Here is a 27861-nt window from a genome sequence, read left to right as displayed (position 1 = left end):
ACAAAGACTGGTCACAGAGTGTTATTCTAACTAGTGATTTTCACTCTCCATATATAGAAAGTGCAAACCTCATCAATTCACTATCAACTAGTGAATTACTTGAGAAGCAAGTAATTGCCCAGGATCCTGCAGATGGGATCTAGACTATTGTACTGGACTATTTTACTTCAGAATTGCTTGTTTAATACATACTTCCCTATAAAAGCTTAGAGTATAGTAGGAGAGATCACTTACATGTAAGCTGCAACAAAATACTACACACAAGAAGGTACTATAGTGCAGGGGGCTGGGGGTGGCAAGAAAAATCAAGATCCAGAGGAGAGGTAGAATAAGAATGGGTCTTGAAAGAAAAACAACATTGTTTTGGGTAGAAATGACAATGGATGGTTTGATGTGGGGTGGAAAGATAAACTCTACAGCCAAACACCCCTGGGTTCAAACTCTGACTCTGGTACATATCAGTTGTAAGGCAACTTCACTTAGCCTCAGGTTCTCAAACCATTTTAGTTCTAATGAGCAAAGATATAAAAGCTTGGAAGCATGTGGTATGTTTAGCAAATAGAAGTAATGCAAGTTAGAGGGGGCTTGGAGGTATTGGGGCAGTTCAAGGAAAGAAGGAAGGTAGGAGGGATGGAATGGGGAGCAGTTGTGGCCGAAGACAAAATGACACAGTTGTGAGGACTTGTGGGAAGATTTAGGACAGCAGAATGAAAACTTGTCATTTTACTAGGAGGGAAGCTGCATGGTCGGAGGAAGTGTGGCTTGGAGTAAAGAGAGGCTGAAGGAGTAACCCCAGAAGAGGCTGTGGGTATTGTCCAGGTGAGAGAGCGAATCAGGGCACTGTTCATGGAAAGGAAGGAGAGAGATTCCAGAATTATTTCAAAGGTAGAGTTAAAAGAACTTGGGGACCAACTGGGGATTTGGGAATGAGTCAAAATGTTACTTAGGCTTTTCACCCCAGGGGCCTAAATGATGATAATGCCTTTTGCAGGGAGAAATTGTAGTTAGTTTAAGGGGTGAATCAGAGTTGAAAACTTGGGTGACAGCAATATAGATGAATTTGTGAAAAGTTTGAATGCAAAGGGAAAATGGAGAGTTTGAGTGTCAGTACTCTGGAAGCTAATTGGGGAGGGTAAATCTATTTTGGTTTAGCACTTTCTTTTATTTACCAGAACCAAAAGTCAATTATGTAATTATGGACTCTTTTTCTTATTCTTATGAGAGACTTTTCTCTTTTTGGATTAGGAATTCCTTTGAGAACCTGGCAAAAACTGTAGATTTTCTTGTATTCCCAAGCATTTATACATGCTTGTGTGTGTGTGTGTGTGTGTGTGAGGTAGTGGGAGGAATCATAAACATACGTACAAAATTTTGCATACAATTCTAGGGGGTGCTTATAGTTTTTGGAGCCCAGTCCATGAACCCAAAGAGTTTGCTCTGCTCTGCATAACTTATTTTTAACCAATGCATTAATATTTTTTCCAGCTATAAATAACTATGTCACGTGCTATACTGTCTTACCTATATTAACTCATTTAATTCTCACCATAATATTGCCACATAGGGATTACATTTCCTATAGGTACATTACACATAGGTATTTACATTTCAAAATGGAGGAGCACAGGTTAAATAAACTGCCTAGAGTTGCAGAGTAAATATACGGTAGAGGTTGGATTTGAACACAAGTCTCTAAAATAGTTTCCCCAGAGGACTACAACCAACAGTGTGTGTGTGTGTGTGTGTGTGTGTGTGTGTAGAGGGACAGAAAGAGATTTACTCTAATGAAGTGGCTCATGTGGTTATGGAGGCTGACAAGCCCAAGATCTGTAGTCAGTATGCTGGTGACCCAGGAGGGATGAGGGTGAAGTTCCAGTCCAAGTTCAAAGGCCAGAGAACCAGGAGAACCAGTGGTGCAGTTCCCATCCAAAGGCTTGAGGTCTTGGAAGAAGTGTTATTTCAGTTTGAGTCCAAAGGCAGGAAAGAGCTGATGTCCTGGTTCAAAGGCAGTGGGGCAAGAGGAATTCTCTCTTACTCAGAGGAGAGTCCGCCTTTCTGTTCTATCCAGGCCTTCAACTGAAGGGATGAGTATCACCATATTAGGGAGGGCCGTCTGCTTTACTCAGTGTGCTGATTTAAATGTTAACCTCATCCAAAAACATCTTCCCAGGAGGACCCAGAACAATGTTTGACTAAATATCTGAGCACCCCACAGCCTAAGTCAGATTGACACATAAAATTAGCCATAGTTATCTCTCTGACTCCAGCCACTGTGCTCACTACTGTCATTTTAAAACACATTCCAGTATTTTTCTTAGGTGAACTTTCTGCTTTCACACATGCCTTACTTAAATTATTCATGTTAGAGCTGCTTTTCCCATGTTTCCCCTATCCCCAGTTACCTTCTCCTGACAATTTTAAAGTTAAAAACACTTGGATCCATTTTGTTTTCTTTCTGCTGTCTTTATTTTTTCCCCCAAAAGAAAAACTATTCAAGGAGGCTTCTCGTTTCATTTTAAATGTTCAGAGAGGGTTTTGAAGCTAAAAGTGAGTTAGCAACATCTAAAAGAATCCATGGGTGCCCACTAGGAGGGCATATCAGGTGTTAAAAGAGTTTTCAAATTCACTACGTGCAATAGAAAATAAGGGTTGTTTTCTGGTAGCAGTGTTGAAACGTTCAGGTGGCTGCTTAGTATGCAGTGTGTGTGTTCATAAAAGTCAATGCACGATTAAAAAAAATACATTGTGAATGTTTTTAGGCCCTGGAGCAAATCCAAAATAACAGCTGGGATTTTACATCTCCTGGGGGAGTCCTCAAACTCATGAAATTCAGTCCCAAGAAGTCATAACACTCTGTTAGAGTGAAGGCCCAGAGGACTGGAAGCTCAGTTGTCAGAGTACAAAGGAAATGAAGGGAAAGCTGCTCATTCTATCACACACATTTTCAGCTCTTTAATGGACTGAGTATTTCTACATAAGCTTGAAAAGGTGATCAAATGGTAAAATTAAAGCTTTTAGTTTATAGGTTTTTCCCCTTTTCTACCAGGTGAGGGAGGCACTAGTAGAAAGAGAGCACATCTCTTCACTTAATTTCAAAAATTGTAAATAAAAAAGTGGATCAAGTGAGGCCTCGTTTAGGAATATGCTCTATGGCTTGTGCAATCAACTGTGCATACTAGTTAAGGTGAAACAATTAGTTTAAATTAAACTTTAAATTCTGTAAACTCAAACTGTAAAGAAATTCAACCTGTACAACTTGCAAGAATTTAGATATAAGCAAGAAGCACAAATTCTTAATATGTCTAGAAACAGACATTGCAGTTGGATGTCTTTAATGGGCACAGGTTTTCAAATTTAGTAAGGAGAAAAGCAATATATCATACATCCTGCTGGCTGGTAGGTATCTTTCTCATGAAGGTCCCAATGGCACTGCAATTTCCATGGAATAGATTTTGAGAGAATGCTTTGAGTATGACATGACAAAGGAACCCAGTATGTTAGACTAAGTTTTAAATGATTTAGTTCTTTGTTTTTTTCTGGCTTGATATTATCAAGTGATCTCTTGGTGTCATGAAAAGGATTCCTCAAGGGCCTATTACCCTGGGGTGATGTGCAGCAGGTAACCCAAGTGTGGTTTAATGCCATCACTGTCAACCATCACTGACTGCATGCTTACTGTTTCTGTATCAGGAGATGCAATGAGATAAGCCACATTTGCCTCTCATAGAACTTAGAGCTAATTGATGACTTAGATGTACAAAGGAAGATAACAGCTGTTGGATATTGGTGATCAAGTATTGAGACAAAAAGTAGTTTAAGGTGGGACAGATATGAATCTATCCTTAAGAGTTTCTTTACCAGTCTCAGTTGTATGATCTGTAAAGTAATATCTGACCCTAACACACAGGAGAATGTATTAATTTGATCTTCCACTACTAAACTGTAATTTTCTTCTAGTATCTCTAGTTTTTAGCTCAGACCCTAAAACATACTAGGAGTTTTGTTAAGTACTGTTATGTTAACAGTTGTGAGCTAGAACTCCCTATAGGCTATAATCTGCCACTTATCTTGGCAGGACAACTGAACCACAGATTGCATTGTAACTATAAGAGTAAAGTTCAGTCTATAACTTACTGCTTAGGTCTTCTAGAATTATGCTTCTTAGAACAACCACATATGTACAAAACGGTGTATATGAGCTATTCAAACAAAAAGCTAGCAGGGCTAATATTGCAGTTATTTATTTCTATGTTGTCAAACCTAGATCTTTGCCTACATATACCAGCTATCCTGCTTATGGCTGGGTTTGCCCTGTCCCTCTGGGGGAATTGATGACAAGCTCCTTTCTCCACATAAAATTGGTAGGACTAGATCTTGAAACAAGATCAAGACAGCAGTACCCAAGGAATCTTGTTCATTTCAGGATGGAAGGTGGACCATTTAAGGGTGACAGGTGTGACATTCATTTTGATTTTCTGAATTTTACTTCTCAAAGAGTCTAGAAAGAGGATTTGAGCAGCTCAAGCCAGATTTCTATTGATAACTCTCTAGAATGGTTTGGTTCTTCCTTTTAGTCCTGCAATTCCTGTAGCCTGAAGCTTCTGGGCCTGGGCCTCTCCTTTGCTTAGGAGAGACAGCCACTTGTCTTTGGCAGCTGGGCAGTTCTGCAATGACAGACAACCTCCCAACCGGGGGGCAGGGGCAGGGGCAGGAGCCAACATCCCAGTGTGATAAGACTGCTGCGGCAATGGCAGGGAAAAAAGATTCTACCTGTCTTTTGTAGTTATTACATTTCTCTGGCTGTATTACTATGTTTCCAAGAGAAGAGAAAAAAAGAAGGCTGGCAAGAGCCGTCTGCAGTTTGGGAGAGCAAATTGCAGTACCTTCAGAGGCCAAATAAACTGCAAAACAGAGAGTCATAACAGTACAGTACAACTAGCGACGAGCAGTTAATAGCCTCAGGGGTCCGAAATTCTTCAGCCCACATCAAACACGCAGGAGGTGAAGACGTAGGTATCATCTAGCCAGGCCCTGAGACGAGGGAGATGGATGTCACAGCCCCGCAGGGCGGACAGCAGCCGAGTGTGATCTGGAAGACTGTGGGGTGCCCTTCCTCGCATTACTCTTTTAAAATCACAAGCAAGCGCCCCCCACCCCCCAGCCCAGTGTCGGGGCAGAATCTTCTAGGCTCTCCAGTAATGCTGCCCGCGACCCCCTCCCCTTGTCATTCTTCTCCCTATGTTCTGCAAGCCTATGACAAGGGGAAGAAACTAATTATAAACCCTGACCATAAAACCCTTCTTAACACTTGAAGACAGCGATTAAATATTCACTCAGCCAAGGTCTCCTTGCTTCATTTAAAACAAAAGAGGTTCTCGGCTCACGCCCTTCCCACGCCACCATTAGACCTATTCCTGGAACCCGCGCTGGCCATCCCGAAAGTTGCTATTTCCCTAGTTCAGGGCGAAGTTAGCGAATCCGTGGCTGCGAAGTGTCCACTCGGGGGAGGGGGCGACAGCCGGGGCGGGGGGAGAGCGGCGAGGAGGAGGGACTAGAGGGAAGGACACTGCCCCCTACTTCAGGAGGTCGCCGCCGGAGCCGCCGGAGCCGCCGGCCGGGGTTTGGGGAGGAGGAGTGGCGGCTGAGGGAGCGGCGCGGGCTCCGCACCCGGCTCGGCGCCAGGCTCCGTACCTGGCGGGCCGCGCGCCTCGCAGGCCGGCCACCGGGGCGGGAGGGTGTGAGCGCGCGCCCCCTCCGTGCCCGCCCAGCCTCGCTCGCGTCTCGAGAGGCTCCGCCGAGAGGCGCCCAGGGAGCCCGCAGCCTCAGTCCTGCCGCCGGCAGAGCTTTGTGCGGCGGCGGCGGCGGCGGCGGCGGCTCCGAGTCCCACCTGCTGGCGGCGGAGAGACAAGGAAGGGGAAGGAGGAGGAGGGGAGAGAGGCGGCGGCGCGAGGGCACTCCCCCGCCGCGCCCACCTCCCGGGGCTCCGCAGTCTGCGGCTCTCGGCCTGCGCGCGCCCCCCGCCCCCGGCCCGGCCCGGCCCGGCCTCCGGTCCAGACCGCGGCGCCCGCTGCTGCAGCCCCTCCAGCCCGGCCCGGTCGCCGCCACCCGGAGCCGCCGGCGAGTTTGAGGCGAGCGCGGGCCGCCGGCGCCGCCTCGATGTGCCGGGGAGCCGCCTCGGCGCCCCGGCCCCGCTGAGCAGCCCCGAGCGCGCGGCGGCCCGGGGGAGGGCGAGCCCCGGAGAGGGAGCGAGCGAGCCAGAGCGAGCAGCGAGCAGCAGGCAGCGAGCCGGCGCGGGGAGCAGCACCATGCCGGGCTGGAAGAAGAATATCCCCATCTGCTTACAGGCGGAGGAGCAGGAGAGAGGTGAGCGAGGCGACCGGGCGGGGGAGGCAGGGAGCTGGGGTCCGGGCGCGGGGCCGCCCCCGGTGCCTCCTCCTCCGCCCCCCGCTGCTCCCCCTGCCGGGCCCGGGCCGACGGGGGAGGGGCGCCTCGCCCTCCCGGGCCGCGGGCGAATCCCGGCGGCGTCTGCGAACTCCGGTTTCCTTTGCTGGGGAAGGTTGGGGCAGCAGGGGCTAGAGGGAGGGTCCTGCAGCAGGGAACTTTTCGCTTGGGGAAAGATTTTTCTGGAGAGGACGCAGGGGAACTCGAGCTGCTCGCGGCCCCCTGTGCACGTGGAGCCCAGAGTGGCTGTCTGTGGGGTGGGTGCTGGGGGAACGGTGTGGGGGTGTCCTGCAGTGCTTTAAGTGACTTTTCAAACTTTCGTCCTCCCGCGGCCGCCTTCGCGGTGTCCCTGCCTCTGGCTGGGCTTCGACGGTCCTGCCAAGCCCAAAGTTGCTGGAGATTGAGTGAGACGGTGGAGGAGCAAGAGCGTGGGGGTGGGAAGCGGGCGCCGCTGCAGGTTTTCAGAGGGGGGTGGGAGGGAGAAAGGCTGTCCTTAGGCTGAGGGTCTGGGGCTGGGAGTGATGCCGCGGGGGTGAGTTATGCCCTTAGCGCAGTTCCCGCTGTCAAGTTCGTACCGCAGGACTGCGGACTTTTAATAATTACTGTCTGTTTTCTTTGTAAAAGGAGGCTCTCCATGCCAGGTTGCTTGCAGACCTCTTGGGCTTCAGCTTGACCAGTGCGCTGGGCACGCTGCTTTCAAGTGACTTGCAGAGAGGAAAGTTGAAGGCCCTTTGCACCTTAAAGGCATGATTGTGTTGAGGTCATTTCCTACTGTTTGGATTGTGCAGAGGCTGGCCAAGGAGTTCAGCTCGGTAACCTGGATATGATGTACTGAGTGCACCAGAATTTCCTATACAGGCCCCACGGGGTTAGAGGGGTGTGCGCCGTGGCTCTGCTAGAATCCAGAGGGACTCTGGCTGACAAGATGCACCGGGGTTTATCCCCCTGTCCCTCCCATCGTAGGCTGCCCTGGCTTCTAGGAAAATGCTTTAGAATTGGATGGGTTTCAGGAGGCTGGGTCCGCAAGGGCTGTGGCAACAGTCTTTGCCGAGGTTAAATGCTGCTGCGTGAGTGGGTGGGTGAGGAAAGCAGGAGGAGGCCAATCTGGTGTGTAGAGAAAGCAGAGTTGTCAGGGGAACTTAATCCATTAGCTTGAAGAGTTGATAACGGGAGGGTGGCTTGGTTATTGGGCAAGCCAAAAGTTTCAGGCTGTTGAAATAATGCTTTAGTACTGAAGAGTCAATGTGCGATTTCCAGTTTTTCTCTAGGTGGCACAACCTGTCTTTGGTTTATATCTTGCTTAATGACTCAGGGAATTCACCCCTTTTTAACCACCTCCTTATTAGATATGTGCATTCATTTTCCAGCCCTTTTTATGGCCGATGACCTGACGTTTACCCACTCAAAAGGCACCCTTGCCTTAGACATGCTTCTGCTTTTGCCTTTAGTAAATAATATCTTAAAAGTTGCAAATAGTGGTACCAATAATTTATAACCAGGTAAAAGCACCAAATAAAAGCATTCTGTCAAGGAGGGAGTGTCTGTCAACTGAAAGTCACAAGGTACTTGATGTTAAATATATCCATTTGCTAATAGAAAAGCATTGCAGTGCTGCAGAGAGTTTTATCAATGCTAAAATGGGTAGATTTTTGGATTGTGACAAGATGTACTGGTATGGCTCTTAGAAATGTATGGTAACTCTCGAAGATGATCGCCTAATCTGCTTAGTGGAGGTAAGACTGAATTTCCTCTAGAACGTGAAAATCTGAATCAGAAGTTGGGCTTTGCGCCTTATCTTCTCCAGCAGGAAAAAACAGGGAATGTGCCTTGGTGTCTGTGCTCACTTTAAAGTCTTCTTACTTCTTACTTGTATTCTGCAATGCTTTCTAATTAGTATTGTTTCTGTTTGGTTGTGGCATTTCTTTTTGAGGTCCTGCTTCATTAGGAATGCATTGTTTCTTTTAAAATCTACCCAGAATTTGTGTTTCAATTTGTGTGTGTGTACATATATGTAAATTAACAGCTACCCGCATGATTTTTAATGCATATGTCAACACACTGTTTGAGGTTGGCTTATCCTTTTGGAAGAATTTTATTACAAAGTACTAAGCAATGTTTTCTATTTGTATTTGAAATCAGATTGTATTTAGTTTTCTTTTTCCCTTGGAATTTAGAGTTTTTCTGACTCAAATAGTGTTAGGTTCCTGTTAAAAATAGACAAATATTGAACTGTCAGGTTGGTCTGGGAAACATGGAACATGGAGGGAACAAATACATTTTAAATTTTGTCTGGGGATAACACTGACAAAAATGTGAATTCCCAATTCATTTCCATTAAATGCTAAGGTTGGGTGTGCTGCTGTAATAATTACTCTTTCCACCTCTCCCCCCAACTCCAATTTACATTTAAACATTTCTAAAACCCATTAGGGAGACTACCCTAGCATAACATTTTTACATGGAGATTTTGTTTAGTGAACTGAAACAGTGCAAATTAAGACAGGTTGCTAGTTTCTTTAATGGCCACATATTTGAACAAGTATTTCTTACATTTCTTAACATTATTCTTTTTAAAAAATGCTAATCCCAACTCAAAGATTTAGAGAACTTGCCTTCTTGATATTGTCACATACAAAGAGAGCTTTGGCCAGTCTATATAATTTCATGCCATACTTACACACCATTCATACCTTGGGTTCATCTTGAAGGTCACAGTTGAGATGATACTGAGTGAACTATTGCTACTGCATGCCATGTGGAGCAGAGAAACTGTAACATACGGGTGTTGGAGTAAATGCAGTCATTTCCAAAGTGGCATGCTAAGATTCACCTGTGTATGGTGACATACTATTAAAATTCAGAACATATTTCTCTGTCCTCCCCCTGATTTTCTGCCTGAGCTGATAAACTCAGTCCATTTAGAAGCCATCTAATACACTTTTGGGTAAATGTTAGAGAAGAGAAATGATTCTGAAAGTTCTTCTATTTAATATCCCTTCCAATGAAATTAAATTAAGTGATTTATTAGTTGTTTTAATCTACTGATCATGTGTGATAGGAATATAGTTGTTAAGGAAAATCTCAGGGTTAAAGAAATAGATGCTTCAGTAATTAATGATGAATTTATTTTGCCTTGTAGTGTTCCTTCTGATTCCTGTGGTATTGGTTAGTAAATGTCCATATGTGTGTGTGTGTGTGTGTGTGTGTGTGTGTGTGTGTGTGTATAAATATATGTATTCACCAAGGGAAAATGTATGTATTTTGTATATTTCCCTCCCCCTTGCCTTTTTAGTCCTCTTATAATTTTGGAGGTCTATACATGAACTTGAAAACTTCCCTTTGGACTTCTGTAGAAACTGTGGCATCTGGGGTTTTGCTTCTGTTTTGTAGAATGAGAATATTTGGATCTCTCTAAAGAATGAACTTTTATAAAGTATCTCTGAGAAAGCATGGGGAGCTTAAATAGTGGGCCTTTATTGCATCTTTGGTCTGTTTCATTTTCCATACTTCAAGGAGTTCTGGGGACCCTACCTTACACAACCTCCTTAACAAAAAGTCCAATTTGAAATTTGAATTTTGACCAGGGAGTACTGAATGCGTGGAGAGTCTCCTGTGTGCTGGTCACAGTGTTTGACATCTCATATGCATTATTTGGTAGGGTCCTCACCACATGCCTGTAACCTCTGACAGATGAAGAAACTGATGCTCAGAGAATGAAAAAAAAATGCCTAAAGTTAAAAAGTCAAGATTTAGTGCATCAGTTTCTAGAGAGATAATTCAAAAAAGAAGTTGGGACATTGCCTGAGATGAGGTTTTTAGCATTATATGAACATTATAACATCTTATGGGTTTTTTTTTAACAGAATTTAATAAACTGCCATCAAGTCTTTCATTAAGAATTCATCAGAAGAGTTTCTTTAGTTAAATATACTGGAGAAAGCCTCCAAAGTATATTTTGGGCTTTTGACAAACTGATTTTGTTAGATAGGTTTATTAACTCTAACAACAAGTATTGAAATGTCAGCATATTTTTAGGTAGAATTATTTAACTAGACTTTAACTTGTTTAAGTGAATGGCTTTTTCTCCAAAGAATTGACATAATTACATAGTTTTAACTTCTTTTCAAAGAGTATTTGCTGTATTTCTTCCTGGCTGTGATGAACTGGTAAACTCCTGTACTGGTAGAGCCAGTGTGCATTTGCTCTTTTGCCAACATTTTATTTGATTATAGGCATCCATCTGAACTCTCAGGCCAGCTATCAGAAGGCTCAGTGGCCAAATGGAGGGATGTCAGATAATGCTTTCTTCTGTAGCAACCTGATTGGTTTATTTCATGAAGAACAGTATCAACTTAAATTGGTAAAGGATTTTGAGAATTGAATATCACAGGTTTTAAAACTGTTATATTAAGTGTTGTATGATGGCTGATGCTTTGAGGCATTTAGGGTTTGATCAGTTTTCAGTTTAATTATAGGAGTAGTTTAGTAATACAAAATACAAAGGTAATTGTAATACAAAGTAACACATGTAATGGATGCTGTTCAAATGCAAATGAAAAACCTGGGCTGGTTTTATCTTTTATTAATATATTTCTTCTTAAACTCAAAGGTTTCCAAAATATAAATATAGATATCTTTTGATACAAATTTCCTTATTCAAGAAGCCTGCTTGTTTAGGCACGTCAGTGGCCAAACGGTGCCGTCAGTTTTATGGGAAAGTTAACGTTCTTTAAATCTGTCTGCCAATTAAAATGCACTGCTTACTGCCTTTCATTTCACCAGTGATTAAACTTTAAGCAGCAAATCAGGTGCTGTATAGAGTGTGCACACATGGCTAGTATCCTAGATAGATTCCTTAGCCCCAACCCAGCATAGTGGTGGAAGAAGATATTTGAAGTCAGACAGCAGTGAGTTTAAATATACTTCAGCACTTCCTAGCTCTGTGGTCTTTTAAGTTCTCAAAACCCATGTATTCTCTTCTTTAAGAGGAGGACAAGTAACATCTACCTCACGGGAGGAGTAAATGAAATTAACCATTGTGTGTGAATTTATGACAGAACTTTGCGTATAGTTTAGGGATCAGCAATGTCAACTGTCATTATTTTTATGATATCTTGGTAGAGATCTGTAAACTTAACACCTCAAGGTATCCTGATGATGAAATGGTAAGTTTTTATTCTTTAAGAACTTCATTAACTGGTAAAAAATAACCTAGTGTTTTGTGAAAAGCTATACTGAAACACAGGACTTTATGAGGCCAAGGTCATCGATATATTCTAGCCTGACTTTCTCATGGAGATACAGAAACTCTCAAGTCCACAGTTTGTTTAGTAAACACTGAGTGCTAAATGCCATGGTGGGTGCTGGGGATGAGAAAATCATGGTTCTCATTTTCAAGATTATTATGTATAGTTATGGATAATGGATGTGACAGATAACTCAATACAGCCTCTCTTTGCCTGTATAGATTAGTGCTGAGGAAGCAGAGAAGAGGGGTTGAGTGTGCTGAGGGTGGGTGGGAAGAAGGGAGCTTCTGAGGACAGTTCTGAGAGGAGGTGGCACAGAGGAAATGTTAAAGGACTTGAAAGACAGGAATGAAAAAGGAAGAAGAGGAGCTTAGAAGGAAGGGGAGGAGCTTAGAAGGTTGGGAGGCCATTGAAGATAGATATTTAAGGCAAGAGGCACGGTGTGTTCTAAAGCACTGTAGAACAGAATATTCCAGGACCACTTTTGGTTTCTTAAGGGATAAAGAGTAGAATATGATCATGCATATGGAATATAGAATATGAATATGCATTTCCCCATAAGGTTGGGAAACTGGGTGGAGGAAGATGAGACTAGAGAGGATCAGATTTGGAGGGCCTTTGTGCACCAGATTGGAGAGCTCAGATTGTATCCATCAGGCAATGAATTAATTGAAGGACTTCCAGCAGAACAGCTAAGAAATCAGATTTTCATCTTACAAAGGTCAATTGGCTGCTTGGAGAAAAGAAGGTACTGGAGGAGTGGGGTCAGGTAGGCAGCTACCATCCTGTTCCAGGCCCTGTAGAGATGCTGAGGAGGACCTGGTGAGTGTGGGAAACATGGAGAGTGTAGGACTCTGGATTGAGTAGTGATGAGAATCAGAGCTGTGCCATGAAACTCCATGCCTTGACACAGCCTGGCATGATTTGCACCACATATTGCCTTTCTTTACCCCCTCTTCCCTAAGTCTATGTAGGGGAAAAGTATAAACCTGATCAGGTAGAATAATGTAAAAATAGAGGACCACCAAAGTGAGTGTGTACCATGCTGGGTCGTGATGATAGCTTAATACTAACTAGTTTTTCTTTTCATTATATAAAATTCATATAGTATCTAATCTTAAAGGAAAAATAATTATTATCCTGTGCATTTATCTTCTAAAACTAATTTGGAGTTTTAAAGTGAAAGAGATAAATTTTATTTTAAATTGAAAGAGATAAAAGTGGTAGTTACTATTTTATGGAAATGTCTTCCCTAGTAATACAATTAGGTGAGGCTTTTATCATTATTGTTTGAAAACAACTAAATGCTCTGTAAATAAGGTTTGAAAACACTTCTTATACTGGACTCAAAATTAGAAGACCAGGAGTAAAATCCTCTTAGCCATGATCCTGATTATTTGGCCTGCCCCGCTAAACCTGCATTTTCTCATCTGTAAAGTGTGATTCTTGCATAATGACCCCCTGGGGTTATGTTATGGGGTGAAAGCTCTTATTGTTACATTGCTACATTATAAAGGGGAGAAGTTATTGAAAGACTGAGATTCTTAAAGTCCATTTTTCTATTAGCTGGCCATTTCTGGATGGAAGCATTATTTGTATAACTTCTGTTTCATAAACTGGAAATTTTCATTTAAAACATCTTAATTTTTAGTCTTCCAAAATGAAGTTCAAATATGTGATGAGGTTTCCCCCTTAGGATCCTATTTATAACAAAATAACTCAAGTGATGCAATAAAGTTACAAGGATCCTATTTATAACAAAATAACTCAAGAGATGCTCCACAGTCAGGGCAACCTCTTTTCTATCTGGGCTTGGGAGAGTCCAGCTCAGCTCAGATGCTAAGTGGATCAGTTTCTGCTGCTTCTCAGTCCAGGCTTCTGACCTCAACCCAATATCCGAAAGACCAATACTTCTCAAATTGAAATCATGTATGTAATCTTTTTCAGGGAGAAAAAATTCTTGCAGATCTCTACTGCTAATCTTATTTATTTTTATTATACTTCTTAAATATGTACCAACATAAAACTAGGTGTAAATTGATGCTTATAGTTCTCATACAACTGCAAAGCCAAACTGACTTTTACAAATGAAATACACACAAAACTACCAAAAAATCAATAACTTTAAAATTAACAACATTTATTCCATGTGATTTGATCTTGTTTGCCTGAAACTCAATTTCCTTTTGCAGTGTGAATTTGGCACTTGGTACTAAGGAAATCAGTGCTGTGTCTTGCTGTCTTGGAAGGTACTATCATCACCTGTTTTCCTGTGGAACCTTGGTTCTAACAATCTGTTGTCACTTGGTCTTTCCTGGGCACAAACACATCGTGTGCAAATGAAGCCCTCTCTCTCGTAAGTCTCTTAGGCCATGGTGATCCTCAGCACAAAACCCAATATTGGCACTGTAGCTGGTGGCAATATTAGGCTGCATGCCGATCTACGTGAGTGCTTCTTAAACTACTCCTGGCAAAGGGCTATTTATCCCAGTCTGGTATGTGGTGGTATCCCACAGTGAGTACACCATGTGCACCTCCCCACCTGAGTCTGACCACACCTGTACTTGTCTGTTCCCTATTCCATTACGAGCCCATTAATCCCAAACTTGGATGTTGGGGCAGTGTTTGGAATTTCCAAACACCTATCCTTGTTTTCAGTCCTTAACTAACCACGGGACAGGTAGTAAACAATTTTCTGATTCAGACTGACCGCAGACCACTCTTTGAATAGCACTGGTTTAGGATATGTTTATATAATTGGGCTTGAGGAGAAGGGTTCAGAAGGATGGGTGTGTGTGTGTAAAAATATACACACTACTTTTAAGATATACATATGATTTATTTCTTCTATAGCTGCTTTCATCTTGCCTTCGAGATCCCATTCTCACTCAAGATGGAAACATCTGATCTTAACCAATTAAGAGCACATTCATCTTCAGCTTAAAAACTGGTTGTTTCTCTCATTTCTCAAGGGGCTCCCCTTTCCGTCATCCCCAGGACAGACTTAAGGTGAAAGGGAAAGCTTAGTATCCTTATGGCTTTGGGTGAAGGGCATTTTATTCATTGTGTCACCCTCACTGTGTCCACTGCTCTGGACTTGGCATGCTTAGTGACTGGGCATTGTGCCCTGGTACCTACTGAAATGAGACTGTTCCTGTTTGGTCTTTGAATGTCATCATCACAGCTGATTTGGACTTCCTAGACCTTGCCATTGTGTCTGGTTGTGAGATCCTTGTAGCTTGTGACCTTGTCAAAACCTGGGCCTTCTCTAGGTACCAGTCATATCAGCATTTCGGTATCCCTCCTGGGAGCCAGAGAACATTGAGCTGTTTTCCCTGAATCAAGATAGGATCTTGGGAGGTGCCCTTAGCACCACCTGTCTTAGTATCGCCACTGTATTGCTGAATGCTGCATGTGCCAAATAAGGGATCGTCATTTTAGGTGGTAAGGGTCACTGGTCGAAATGTTCACTAATGTCCTCAAGCTGAACAGGTGTCAGTTTTCCTCTCCTTTTGCACTTGCCAAGGAGTTTTGCATCCTTTCATGGTACAGACACTTACATTATGTTTTCTGTCCCTCAAAACCCTCTTTTTCCTTTCTCTGAGGTACCAGATATCTGGAGTGGCTTGAGTGACTTGAAAACTTAAAAATGGAAGGGACAGGAGTCAGAAGAGTGAGTGAATGATAACGGGGCAAGAGACCTGTTTCCACCATGAGGTGGACACCTTTCCCAAGATCTTAATGTCAGAGAGGAACAAAATTGAGAAGAACCCTCAGACAGCCCTGAAATGATGTAGCTTGAAACAGGGAAACAATTTTGGCCAGTACCTTCTACTGGTCTACCTTGTACACAAACCTTTCTCACTTCATCATTTTGTTAGGAACCTCTTATATTTCATCAGCAAATGTGTGAACATGAGAACTGACATATTTCTTCCCATGATTGGTAGTGTAATTGCAATGTGCATTGTCTAACAGGTATTATATTTTGAAAGTTTTGTTGTATTTTGACTAAGGCTTTTAGAAGAGATCACTAGATACACTGAAGACTTCTTACACAAATTGATATTAAAATTAATATATATATATTTTTACTATCAAAGTGTTAATGTATTTTTACAGTTGTCAAATATAGTAGGCAATATGAAAACTTGATACAGAGCTTGACAGCATAAATTACTAGAGTTTGTCTTTTTAGGTATGGTTAATCATTTGAGAAAAAGTTAAGGAATGTAGTTTTTATCTGTTAATACATTAAACAATAACAAAAACAGTAGAAACTAACATAGGTAAGCATTCAGATAATAATGCAGTAGATATTTATGTGTTAATTCTGATATATAATAGTTTTTTCCTTGCTATTTTTCTGATATCAATTATTTATTTCTCCTATTACTGATTCTCATAAATTCTGTTGAAAAAGACTAATATCCTCATGAAATCAAACTTCGGTAGTCATGAAGATTTCTACACTGCCCTCTTCAGAAGTGTCAGGATTGCTGGCTAAAAGAGAGTGGTATTCGAAATTCAATTTTTCAGATGAATTCAAATGTTTTTTCCTAAATGTATACTTTTCCAGAGCACATTTTCATTAAATGAAAATCTTGAACAAGGCAATATAAATTAGTTTCTTTGTTACTATTTTACTTTTTTCCCCCTGTGATTTTAGTAGAATGAAAATTTTCCAGACATATATATATATATATATATATATATATATATATATATATATGAGAGCCCATGAAAGGGAGTTTTGTATTTTTCAAGAATAGCATATAAAATTATGGTTTGGGCTCTGTGTTCAGTGACTACATTTACTCAAAAATCCTACCCTTTCAGCCTCTCCCACTCATACTGAGAAAGGAGGGAGGGCAGTATGTTAGTTTGCTTGGGCTTCCAAAACAAAATATCACAGACTGGGTGGCTTAAACAACAAAAGTTAATTTTCCCACAGTTGTGGAGGCTGGAAGTCCTTGATCAGGGTGTGAGCACGGTCAGTTCCTGGTGAGAACCCTGAGCTTGGAGTGGCTGCCTCCTCATGGCGTGTGCTCACGTGGCCTTTCCTTGGAGTGTGTATGAGGCGGTGGAGTGCACCAGGAGAACTCTGTACTGTCTCTTCTGGCAAGGATCCTGTAGGATCAGGGCCCCACCCATATGACTTTATTTAACCTAATTACTTCCTCGGAGGCCCCGATCTCCGAATACAGCTGTATTGGGGGTATATATAGCCAACATGTGAGTTTTGGGGGGACACAAACATTCAGACCTTAACAGGCAAGAACAGAAAAATCAATCAGTTGTTCATACTATGTTCCTACACATTTTTTCTTTCAGTGTCTGGATTCCAGACTCCGTCTGAATAGATGATGTACTGGTTTTAAAATTCAGCCCTCAAAATTTTTGACAGTTTTTCTATTGAGTCTCTGTATCTACTCCTTTGCATCTGGACAGGCTGTGGTTGCTTTAACCAGGAGGGTATGCTGAAAGTGATGTGATTTCTGAGGGTGGAATGTAAAAGACAATGTAGCTTCCACCTGGTTATCTGCAACACTTGTGTTTGGGGCCCTGCTGCCATGTGGCTCTGCTGCTCCTGCTTGCCCTGGGCTGCCATGCTGTGAGGAAGCCAGTTTGGATGGAGAGGCCATGTGTAGGTATTCTGGCTAGCAATCTTGGTCTTCAGCCTTTGCAGCACAGACACCAGACACATGAGTAAATGAGTAGATGGTTTCAGCCCTCATTGTGGAGTACCCTGGCCTTTGAGTCTTCCTAGCTGAGGTCCAGACCATCATGGAATAGATAGATACAAGCCATTCTCTGGGTCCTGTCTGAATTCCCAAACCACAGAATCTATGAGCATAATTAAATTGTTCTTAAAAGGCAGCTAAGTTTTGGAGTAGTTTGTTACACAGCGACAGCAAGTAGAACAGATGTGGAAGCCATCCCGAGACCAACACATCTGAGAACTGCTGCCCAAAACTTCTCATTACCCATTACTGCAGCCCTCCTTTGTGGCATCTGAGGGCATCTTCTCAAAATTAACACTACATCTCTAACGTTATCCTGACTCCAGTAACATTCCAATCCCACTAGGACTGGCAATCCATTGACTGTACCCGCTTATAGTATGCCACACCCCTCTCATGTCCTCATTTCCCTTCTTTTCAGCTTAAATCCCTTCACATGTAATCAGTTTCTTAGGTGTACTCTTAACTTCCTTATCTGTTTCATTTTGTAGGACTCGTCTGGAAAACCTGGTTACACCCAATTCTGTACTATTCCAGTTTTTGCCTGTGTAGTTTAATGTGGTTGGAGAAAAACACTCAGTCAAGCTGACTGGTTTCACTTTAATTTCATAAGCTCTAATCTCTGCCGGGTTATCAAGCTACATTTCCTCGGCCACTTCATTCTTGCCTCTGCGCTCCTAGACAACTGATACCTCCCACTGTCTCATTTCTCGAATCTTCAACACCTCCTCTTCTACTCTCACCTTCTGCTAAAGACTTTGCTTCTCATTTCACTTAGAAAATAGAGGCAGTTAGAAGAGAGTTTCTTTTTTTTTGTTCAAATGTAAGACTTTATTTTTATATTAATAAAGTAAATTGTTATTATCATCTTTGAAAAAAAGTTTAAAAATGTTCAACTTTTTTGTTGATGTAGGTTAGGCCATCCAAAGGACAAAGAAAAGAGTTAATATTAAGTCATGGTCCTCTACTTATGAGAAACAAATACAAGACCTGTTGTCCTTGATAAGTAAAGACAACCAAAGTAAACTGTATTTAAAATTTATTTATATAAACACATATTAAAGATTTCTCTAAAACAGTGTCCAGCTTTTCTTTTAAATGGACTGAGACTCATCTGGCATCATGTACAAGTATAATAAGCTTGGCTAACACTTTCTTAACCTTTTAATACAAATACAACTCCTTAGTTCTTTGTGCAACCCAGCAAAATAATCCCATTGACTTCACCTTCAGAATATGTCTAGAATCTGATCATTGTCACCTGTTTCCACCATGTCCAGCTCAGTTCAGGTCACCACCATCCATCTTTACTTGGATTATTGCATACTCCTAACTGGGTTTCTGTTTGTCCCCTTGTCCTCTGTTTCTACAGCTCTTTTATGCAGAAACACCAGCATGATACTTTTAAAATATGTCAGATCTGCTCACTTTAATGGCTTCCCATCTCAACCCAGAGTAAAAGTCAAGTATGAGGCCCGACATTACTCAGCCCCCGTTATGCAGTTAGCCTTTTCTCGTGTCCTCGCTGTGGCACTTACTCTCCTCCAGTCACACTGGCCTTACACATGCCCAGTTTGCTCCTGTCTTGGGTCTTTATTTGCACTTGGTCTTTCTTTTGCCTGTATGACTTGTTCCCTCACCTTCTTCAGGTCTTTGGATAAGTGTTACTTTCTTAGTGAGGCCTTCCCTTACCACCCTGTTTGAAATGCACCCGCCCCAACACTCCCTCTCTTTTCTTTGCTTTGATTTTTTTTCTGTAGCACCAGGTGACACACTGTTTATTTCACATTTATTTGTATGTTGTGTATGGCTATGGTTAATGGAAGCTCCCGAAGGACAGGGATTTTAACTGGTTTTGTGATTGCTGTATCTCCACAGAGAAGAGTGCTTGCTTGGCTCATAGCAGATGCTCAGTAAATATCTGTTGAATGAATTGAGGTTGTAAGACAGTGTTACTAAGAAAGCAAGATAAATAATTTTCAGACGATGGGGTAGTTATGTTCACATTAGGTTCAGAGTAGGTTTGCCATTACTTTCAAGGTTTATTTTTGAGCTTTAAGCATCTTGATTCCAGGGGAAGAAGAACTGGGAACAATTTTAGTACTGTAGCATTTCTGGTCTCCCCTATGGCATTAAAGAAGAATTGGGTACCTAAATGGACTACTTTCACCCCAAGAAAAGCAGATGGCTGATGAGAAACGAACATCTCTACTATCACTGGTAATCCATGGACTGGCCCTTGAAAAATTCTCTGTAATGTCTAATGCTACAGATATTTTCTGCTAAAATATACCTCTGTTGATGATATAGTCGATGTTTTAAAGCAGAAGAATGATAGAGGAATGTTTTACAGTGAACTTCTTTCACCTGCTATTCTGAAACAGGAGTGTGGTGTTGGCAGCTCTGTCCTAGTCTTCTTAGTTGCGTACACCCTGCCTGCTATGGTGCAAGGCACTGTGTAGATATTTAATATTTGTTAAATGAATGAATAAATGAGACAAAATGAGTTGGCGATATGGAAAATCATGATAAGAAAGATATAGGCCTATCTTCTCTCTATCTATAGGCAAAAGCTATGTACTAGTCCAGAAGGGCCTATTACCACCGAGACCATGACATACCACTGAATTATATCATGTAATTGCTTTAAGTGAAAATATAATTTTTGTTTTTGTTATGAGTGGCCTCTGAAGAAGTTGTGCCAAGGACAAGGTGGTTTTTTAAAACAAGTATTTCCTTAGCTACACTATATTATTTACCTTCTTCATTCTTAGAAAAGGACTGAAGGCAACATCTTTCCAACAGCCTCCTTCTGGCCCTAGGTAACCATTTGGTTTTATCAGTGTATAATAACGTGCCAGTAAAATGAAGATTAGTATATTTTGCCCTAATTTTTCTAAGCCAATTCACTGTGCTCTAATGGAGTGAAATAAAAAAATGGCCTTTAGTTTAATAATTTATTATGCCATTTGTTTTTTCTTGATATCAAACACAGGAAGTACTTAATCAATTTCCTTGCCTGTTACTGAAACTAAAGGGCCGCATAGTTACATGGAAAATCTAATAGGGAATATTCATGTATTTTTTAGGGAAACATTTATAATGTTATTACATAGCACCATTCTTTGTTCTAAGGCTGCATTTCCTGTGTACATGCACTCTTAACTATATCGTTTTTTCTTTAGATGCGGTTGATTGCATGGTAGATAATCTCAAATATCAGCATAACCATGAATCATACTTAGGTTAAGGCAATTAGTTTAATGCAGTAGTTTTTTCCCTGAAAGCACTTCTTTAACAATTAATTTTCTCAGGCTCCTATTTCATGTAAGCTGTCATTTGCTTGTGTTATCAGTAATTCTTTGTCCTCACAAGATCCCTACTCTTGTTCTTTTCTAAATTTCCAGTCTCCCTCTTCTCCCCCAACATTCGAATAGCAAAATAGCAATTAATTCTACTATTCCCCTGTGTTTTTTAATAATGAGTTGTACAGAAAGTCTTAGGCATTCAATCAACACTTGTTGATTGATTGATTGGTCTAAACCCCTACTCCTCCTGCAGACTGTTTACCCTAAGGCAGACTCCTGAATGAATCAAACGCCTCTCATGGATTCCTCATCATTATCAGTTAGATTTGGAACGTAGGTTGTCCATGAGGAAAGAATATTCAGTGACTGAAAGTTTACCTTCTTTTATGGGAAAACAATTTAGGAAACTTGATTCTAACTGCAGGATAATTAGAGATTGGGCTTTTAGAATCAGAATTGGATTTGAATACTAGCTCCTGTACTTTGGCTCTGGCATTAGACAGACTATTTGACCTCTCAATTTCTTACTTTTTAATAGGACCATAACAACACCTACTTTGTAGGGTTGTAGTAGATTTTAAGAGTATCTGTAAAAGTACCTGTCAGTGGTAGGCCATCAGTAATCGTAGCTATATTAGAACTGTAGAATCTAGATGAGTGTACGAATTACAAGATCATATACAGGATGAGATCCTGGCTTTCATGTTTTTATGGGGCTGCAATTACCTGAGGATGGTTTCACAGGTGGGTCACAGGATGTTTGGAGATCCCACATCTCATGAGGAGTAATGGGGGATGTTCACAGATTTCTCATGCTAATAAATATTGGTGACAGTAACACTCGATTAAAATACTTGAAGAAGTAATTATGAATAGAACCTAGAAACTCATCTAGGCTATTCATGTCAGATATAAGGGCCCCAAACTCATGGTAGCATTATACATATCTGGAAAAAAAGACTGATTGTAAAACCACATGCCTCTGTGTATTTTGTTGCTGATATGTGTGGTTCAGCCTAACATCAAGCTTTTGAGTCACAGTTTTCCAGTTCTGTTCCTCTCAGTGGCTTCATTTGAACAATAGCTTTGTTCCATACAAGGTTTTCAATACATGTTAAACTCGGACAATCAAATAAACATACCAACCAAACAATTACCTTTCAGTGTAGAGGACCTGCAAAGACGTGATGATTTGGATTTTGTTTCAACCCTTCAATTAATGGTGTATGCGGAAATACAATACGAAACAAAGCAAAAAACAGCAGAGCTGCTGTCTCACTTGAGGTTGTGGCAAATCTAACCTGGGGTCCAACCGAGGTAATTCCTTTTGCCAGTACAGACCCCTTCTGCCCCTGCAACCTTGCATTATTTACAGTCACTAGGAGCTGCCTGGTTTCCACTGCACTGATGACTGGATGGATCCCCTTGACCCTGTGGTATTCATTGTCTAGCCCAGTTCAGAATCTCCCAGGGGAACCCTTACCTAGGACATCTTGATTTGTTACTGAAATCAGTGCTGATGGCCTCTTCCACTTGGTGCTCAGGCCGCCCAGTAGTGGTAGGTTTAAGGAATCTGCTGCAGGGTACCAGTCTGAATGGAAGTGCACATCAATGAAATAAATCAGGGAGTAATTTATAAACATGGTGCTTGTTACTTCAAGCTTTAATAGAAAACTCCTTTTGCCATAGTGGACAGACCCTCAGGTGGAAATACTTAAAAAATCCCTCAGTAGAGTGCATTACCACTGCCCCGAATAAATGAATGTTGTGTAACTGGCCTGTGTGGGAAGCGGATGGTTGGTGTCTGCAGCCATCCTACCTCATGCTGTGGTTCAGCCCAGCTCTTGGAGGTTAGGATTCACATTACGGCCAAGTCCCCCATTCCACCCTCAGGCTCTGCCTGGTTTTCCGGGATGCTGGTGATTACTTCTCACCCACAGCACCACATAGTCTAAGACCTGCCAACATCCTGGAATGCCTCCTTCCAGGTCTGTGTCCTCCCCAATCATTTATTTTTGCCCCATGTCCCAAGTGTGTGCTTTGCCCAGGATCTTTCTGCATCTCAGCGTACTGATTTTAGCTTTTCACTATGACCAAGGATTTCCCTGTTTCTTCCTTTCTGTTTGGGCGCCCCAGACAGACTCTGACCTTACCTTCCTCCGTGTGTCCTTTGAGAACTATTACCTGCAGAATTTCTCAGTGTTTATTTATGTGAAAGTCCATTGTGCCTCTGGTGCGTGGGTGAACTGGGAAGGGGTACAGCAGCGTGCAGTAGCTGCCAAATTTATTTGATCAGGATTATTGCTTTTGCAGCATCCTAGTGGGTAATGTAGTTCAGAACACAGAGAAATGCTGTCAAATAGAGTAATAGCCATTTAGGGCTTAAAAAAATGCTAAGAGCAGGTGTTATCCCCTCAACCACAGAAGAATATCAGTGCTATAGAATGTTTGATTTTGAACTTTGCTAATGTTTTCTCTATAGTACTGTGGTGTCATTACAATTAAAATCTTTCCTCTCAGCTCTGGTATTTGTTTACTGAGTTTGCCCTTTCTGATTTCTCTTTTCTCTCTAATTGAGCAAGGTCAGCATTTATTGTGAACCTACTGCATGTCACTTGCTGTGCTAGTTGTCAGAAACACAAATATGAATAAGCTAGGCCTGCCCTTGAAAAATGAATTACAGTGTAAAATGAAAATTTTAGAAAGCTGGTCCTAAATCAAGTCAATTATTTTGTTTTTCTTTATTTCAGACCTAAGGCTTATTAATTAACAGGGCTTTCTTTTCTTTTCACTCCTAATACTAAAGGATCCCCTTAGGGTGAAGAAGGAGTCTCTGAGCATGTTACAAAAAATAGGAAATAGAATAAGTTACATGAAAAATTTTTTTTCTTTTTCTGTTACATAAAAATTTAATATTTCTATACAGCAAAATGGACCAGAAACAAAATTAAAAGCCAAACAGTAAAGTAGGAAGAATATCTGCAACATACCAGACAAGAGTTTATTATCCTTAATAAGATGAGCACATAGTAACTTTTAATGTCATTGTTGAATGAATGAATGAATGAGTGAGTGAGTGAATGAATTCAAAGCAGTAAGAAAAAAAATCATCCCAGTAGAAATAGGAAAAAGATGTGAAGAGTTTGCATAGTGCAGGTCACACCCATACATATACACACAACAAAGAACTACAAATCTAAAATGCAAAAAAGTGAAGAAATGTCTTTTTACCTATTCTTCATTAATCTGATAAATGCTTCTAAGAACCTACTAATCACTATACTGTTAAATTGATTTAATAATTTTTTTCTTATTTCTGAATTAGGTTATAGTTAGAAAACAGTTTGTCCTCATTTTGCCAATGAGCAAAAGGCTTAGAAGAGCTAAAGGATTTTGGAAGTAAAATTTGAACTCCTATCTTGTGTCTCTAAAGTCCAGGCTATTATCTACCAGAGCATTCTGTTAGCATTGAAGTATCATGAAATGATATGGCAAGTTGTTTATGAAATAAAGTTAAGTGAGAAAATAATTGCAAAGCAGTATGACCATAGGATCCCACATCTGTTCTTATAAAAATGATAAAGGGCAAACTTTGGAAAGATACATACTAAAATGGGAACTATGCTTATCTGTGACGAATTTTCTTTTTGTTTGTCTGTACTTTCTAATTTTTCTGCAGTGTATCCGTATCGTGTCATAGGCAACAATATTTTTTAAATCTTCCCAATTTGTGTGTTTGTGTGCATTTGAATGTGATGGGAAAGAGTCACAGAACTACCTTTTTCCCCCAAATAATGAAGAGTAAGCACACTCAGGGGATAGGAGAGTATGTGCTCCTGATGCAGGGAACACAGTAAAGGAGTAAGTTGATAAATGGTGTGAAGAAACAACTCAGAGAACAGGAAATACAAATACTAATAGTTAATAGTTAATGTTAGTAACTAAAGACCTGCAAGTTAAAACCATCATGAGATAATGATTTTCACTATGAGAGCAGGAAAGCGTTTTCAAAGAGAGTGCTGAAACAGCCCCTCCAAAGGCATGGCTTAGAGAAGGCAACTTGGTGATAGGTATTAAGTCTTAAAAGTATTTATACAGACCTTGACCTAGTAATTCAACTTCTGGAATTTGATCCAAAGTATGTAATCCTAAATACAGAAAAATACTTACGTGCAAAGATTTATGGCATTGCTTGTAATATTGAAAACATTAAAAACAACCTAAATGTGCAGCACTTCTGTAATAAATGATAGGCCAAATCATTTATTAATTAATTTACTCTGCAAATTTCCACTGATTGCCTATACTGTTCTGGCCACTGCTTCAGTGCTGAGGACACGGGTGTGAACAGAATCTCTTCTCCAAGTGATTTTTAAAGAGAGGATTTCCAAAATAGGGCAAATGCCAACATTTTAAATGTTAGTTATAAAAAGTAGGATATTAAATTGTAAATATATTGACCTCAACTGTATGAAAAATAAATAGAAAAAATAAGCCTGGAAGGAAGTACATGATAATATTAAGTGATCTTGCAATTGACTTGTAGGAGAATTTTTTTCTTCATATTTTTTACTAGTCACAAATGTGTTATTCTATAATAACAATGTATTGCTTTTTGAAGTTAGGAAAATACACATAAAACTTAATTGTCATTATTTATTATGTTTGTAATACTCTCTTTGAAAAGGAAAATAGGAACTTATATCTGAGCAATAATGGGAATTTAATAGATCTAATTAAAAGTACCAGAATTTGTGTTTTTATTGAGCTCCTAAAACAGCTTTGGTTTTATTGATATGTTTAAAGCCTTTAAGATGCTACTTTCATTAAAACACTTCTGTAGTAAATGGTAATTGTGTATTGGATAGATAAAAACTTACATTCAACAGATCAAAAAGCCCAACACAATGTCAATTTGATTAGGTAAATGCAAATTTAACAGCCTAGTAATTCTGTAGTCTTCTTATTTTACATGTCATAAAGAGTGCCATAATATAATTAAAATTCTGAAACTGACTGGCCGTTTAGGATAGTGGTGTGTTTTTTCCTTTTCCTCTTTTAAAGTAAGATGAGGGAATTTAAATTTCCACTTAAGCATTATTTCCTATAGTGAAGGATCCCACTACAGTGATTGTAAGTAAACGTTAATTATGTCCCATACTTACGTGTAAATTTATTTTGTGTAATTGCTTTGTGTTTTGAAATGCTTTAGATAGGTTCTCTTAAGTTCAGGATTGTTTTTATATTTTGTCTTTGAAAACTGGTTTGAATAAAAAATAAACATTTTAAATCTAATTTAAAATTAGGAAGGAGTTCAGTAACAGTTGAAAAGGTTGAATGTAGGTCAGGAAATTCTATATTTTGATTATATCAGACTTTATTATATCCTATGTAAATGTCCTATAAAATTTAAAATTCAGGGCTCAGGATTGTTAAAATTTACATGAAATTCATCACATTAGAGTTTGTAGTAAAGCAAAGAGCTTAGTTAGAGAACTGGGAGTCAAGAATCTTGGGTAGACCAGAACCCCTGCGCACTGGATCCTATCAGAATTGATTTTTCCCCCGAGGTCCGTCACGGAGAGCCTTGGGTTTTCCTAAGGCTATGTTGCCTTTGCAGGGGACAGCTGAGAATGGAGCCCCTCTGGCTCCACCGCGCTGCTCTTCGCATTCCCCTGCACATGTTGCTGCCCCATCCAGTGGGGCAGAGGTGGAACATTCCTGGCTTTGACTTTGAGGCTGGATTCCATTGGGTTCTCTTCAGCTGAAGAAGATGCACGTTGTTTTCTTTCCAGTTCTACCAGAGAATAAAATGGCAGCTGCCCCTCTTCCTTCATCTCTTCTCTGTGGAATGCTCCTCCCTCTCAAGGGCTCTGTCAGGGCAGCCTCACCCTGGGGATGTGCTGCAGACACAGACGTTTGTATCCTAGGACTGGGCAAGTTTATTGTGTGTGTTTCGGGTTGATTTCCTCCTCCTGAGGAGTCCACCTATTCAGGCCTGGACTGTGAGAGTACTGTCACTCCTTCAAATTGGCGAGGTTGGCTTGCTGTCCTGGATATGGTCAAAGTGCTGACAGCCCCAGCACTGTCACCAGCATTTGACCCAAGGTGTTGGTGATCAGGGACAAACCCCAGCAAGTGTGAGGTTTCCCATGTGCAAGCCCAGTCTCCAAACGAGTGTTATGGACTGCCCTACTGCCTTTTAGGCATGATTTTGCTCAACCTTTTTCTTAATGCAGCTGCAACTGTGAGTTGAAACTTGAGACTACTTCCTTAGCGTGCTCAGAATTCCATGAGGTCGCACCCTGGCTTACCCCGATGTTTACGCCCAGGAACATGTGAAGCAGCCTTTGCTCTCCCCACAGACCCAGATAGGGTGCAGGTGACTCCCTCTTCCCTCAGGTAACTAAAGTGAAAGGAAACTGATCATAGCGGCCCCTTCAGGAAAGCTGCGTCCTGTAACAGACACGCTGTGAGGTTGGAAGAGCAATACAGGAGAAGGAAAATATTCTGAAATAATACAGCCTTTCTGGTTCATTGATTTGGGCACTAAGCAGTGAGTGATCAGGTTTTCCTTGTTTCCTCAAAACTATGCAAAAGTTGATGTAGGATCTCCTTTTTCTGTCTATCTTCCTCCCCATTCCTATCTCTTTGTTTTTCTCTCCCCTGATACAGAATCAGCAATGTTCTATTTGCTAATAATTTAAATGAAAAAAATCTGAGAATAAAATAGCCCACTTTTCCCAGTGTAGATACATGTTGGGTCCCCACCCCCCCAAACAATCTGATTTAAAATCCTATTTCCTCTGTTTTGTTTGATTTTCTCTATTGCAGAGCTGAGGTAGGGTTGAGAGCCCAGACCCTGGAGATGGTCTGCTTCAGTCAAATATGCCACTTTATTGACCATATGATCTTAGGCAAACCTATGAATGGCCCTGTGCCTCAGGTAACTAATGGTTAAAATGGGGAGGATTATGATATCTTTTTCATTTGGCTATGGTGAGGATTAAGTGAACTAACATATGTAAAACTCTTAGTGCATAGTAGGTGCTCAATAAGAATTAATTATGGTGTTGCCGACTCTGTGTCTCCTGGGTTAGTATCATGCAAAAAGCATTTACA

At 41.0% G+C, this 27861-nt stretch overlaps 1 protein-coding gene across 2 annotated transcripts in view; it reads left to right on the top strand.

Annotated features, from left to right (window-relative positions):
- Window positions 1-5750: 5750 nt before the first annotated feature.
- Window positions 5751-27861, top strand: part of GRIP1 (glutamate receptor interacting protein 1) — a 676609-nt gene continuing 654498 nt past the window's right edge. For both annotated transcript variants that reach the window (XM_036894904.2, XM_036894901.2), the window contains exon 1: window positions 5751-6363. In XM_036894904.2, coding sequence (XP_036750799.1) covers window positions 6306-6363 — 58 coding nt within the window. In that variant the 5' untranslated portion in view covers window positions 5751-6305. The remainder of the gene's footprint in view (window positions 6364-27861) is intronic.

The sequence above is a fragment of the Manis pentadactyla genome, chromosome 10, assembly GCF_030020395.1.
Source record: "Manis pentadactyla isolate mManPen7 chromosome 10, mManPen7.hap1, whole genome shotgun sequence".
Taxonomy (NCBI): Eukaryota; Metazoa; Chordata; class Mammalia; order Pholidota; family Manidae; genus Manis; species Manis pentadactyla.
The sequence above is the reverse complement of the archived record's forward strand: the minus strand, read 5'-3'. Positions and strand labels throughout refer to the sequence as shown.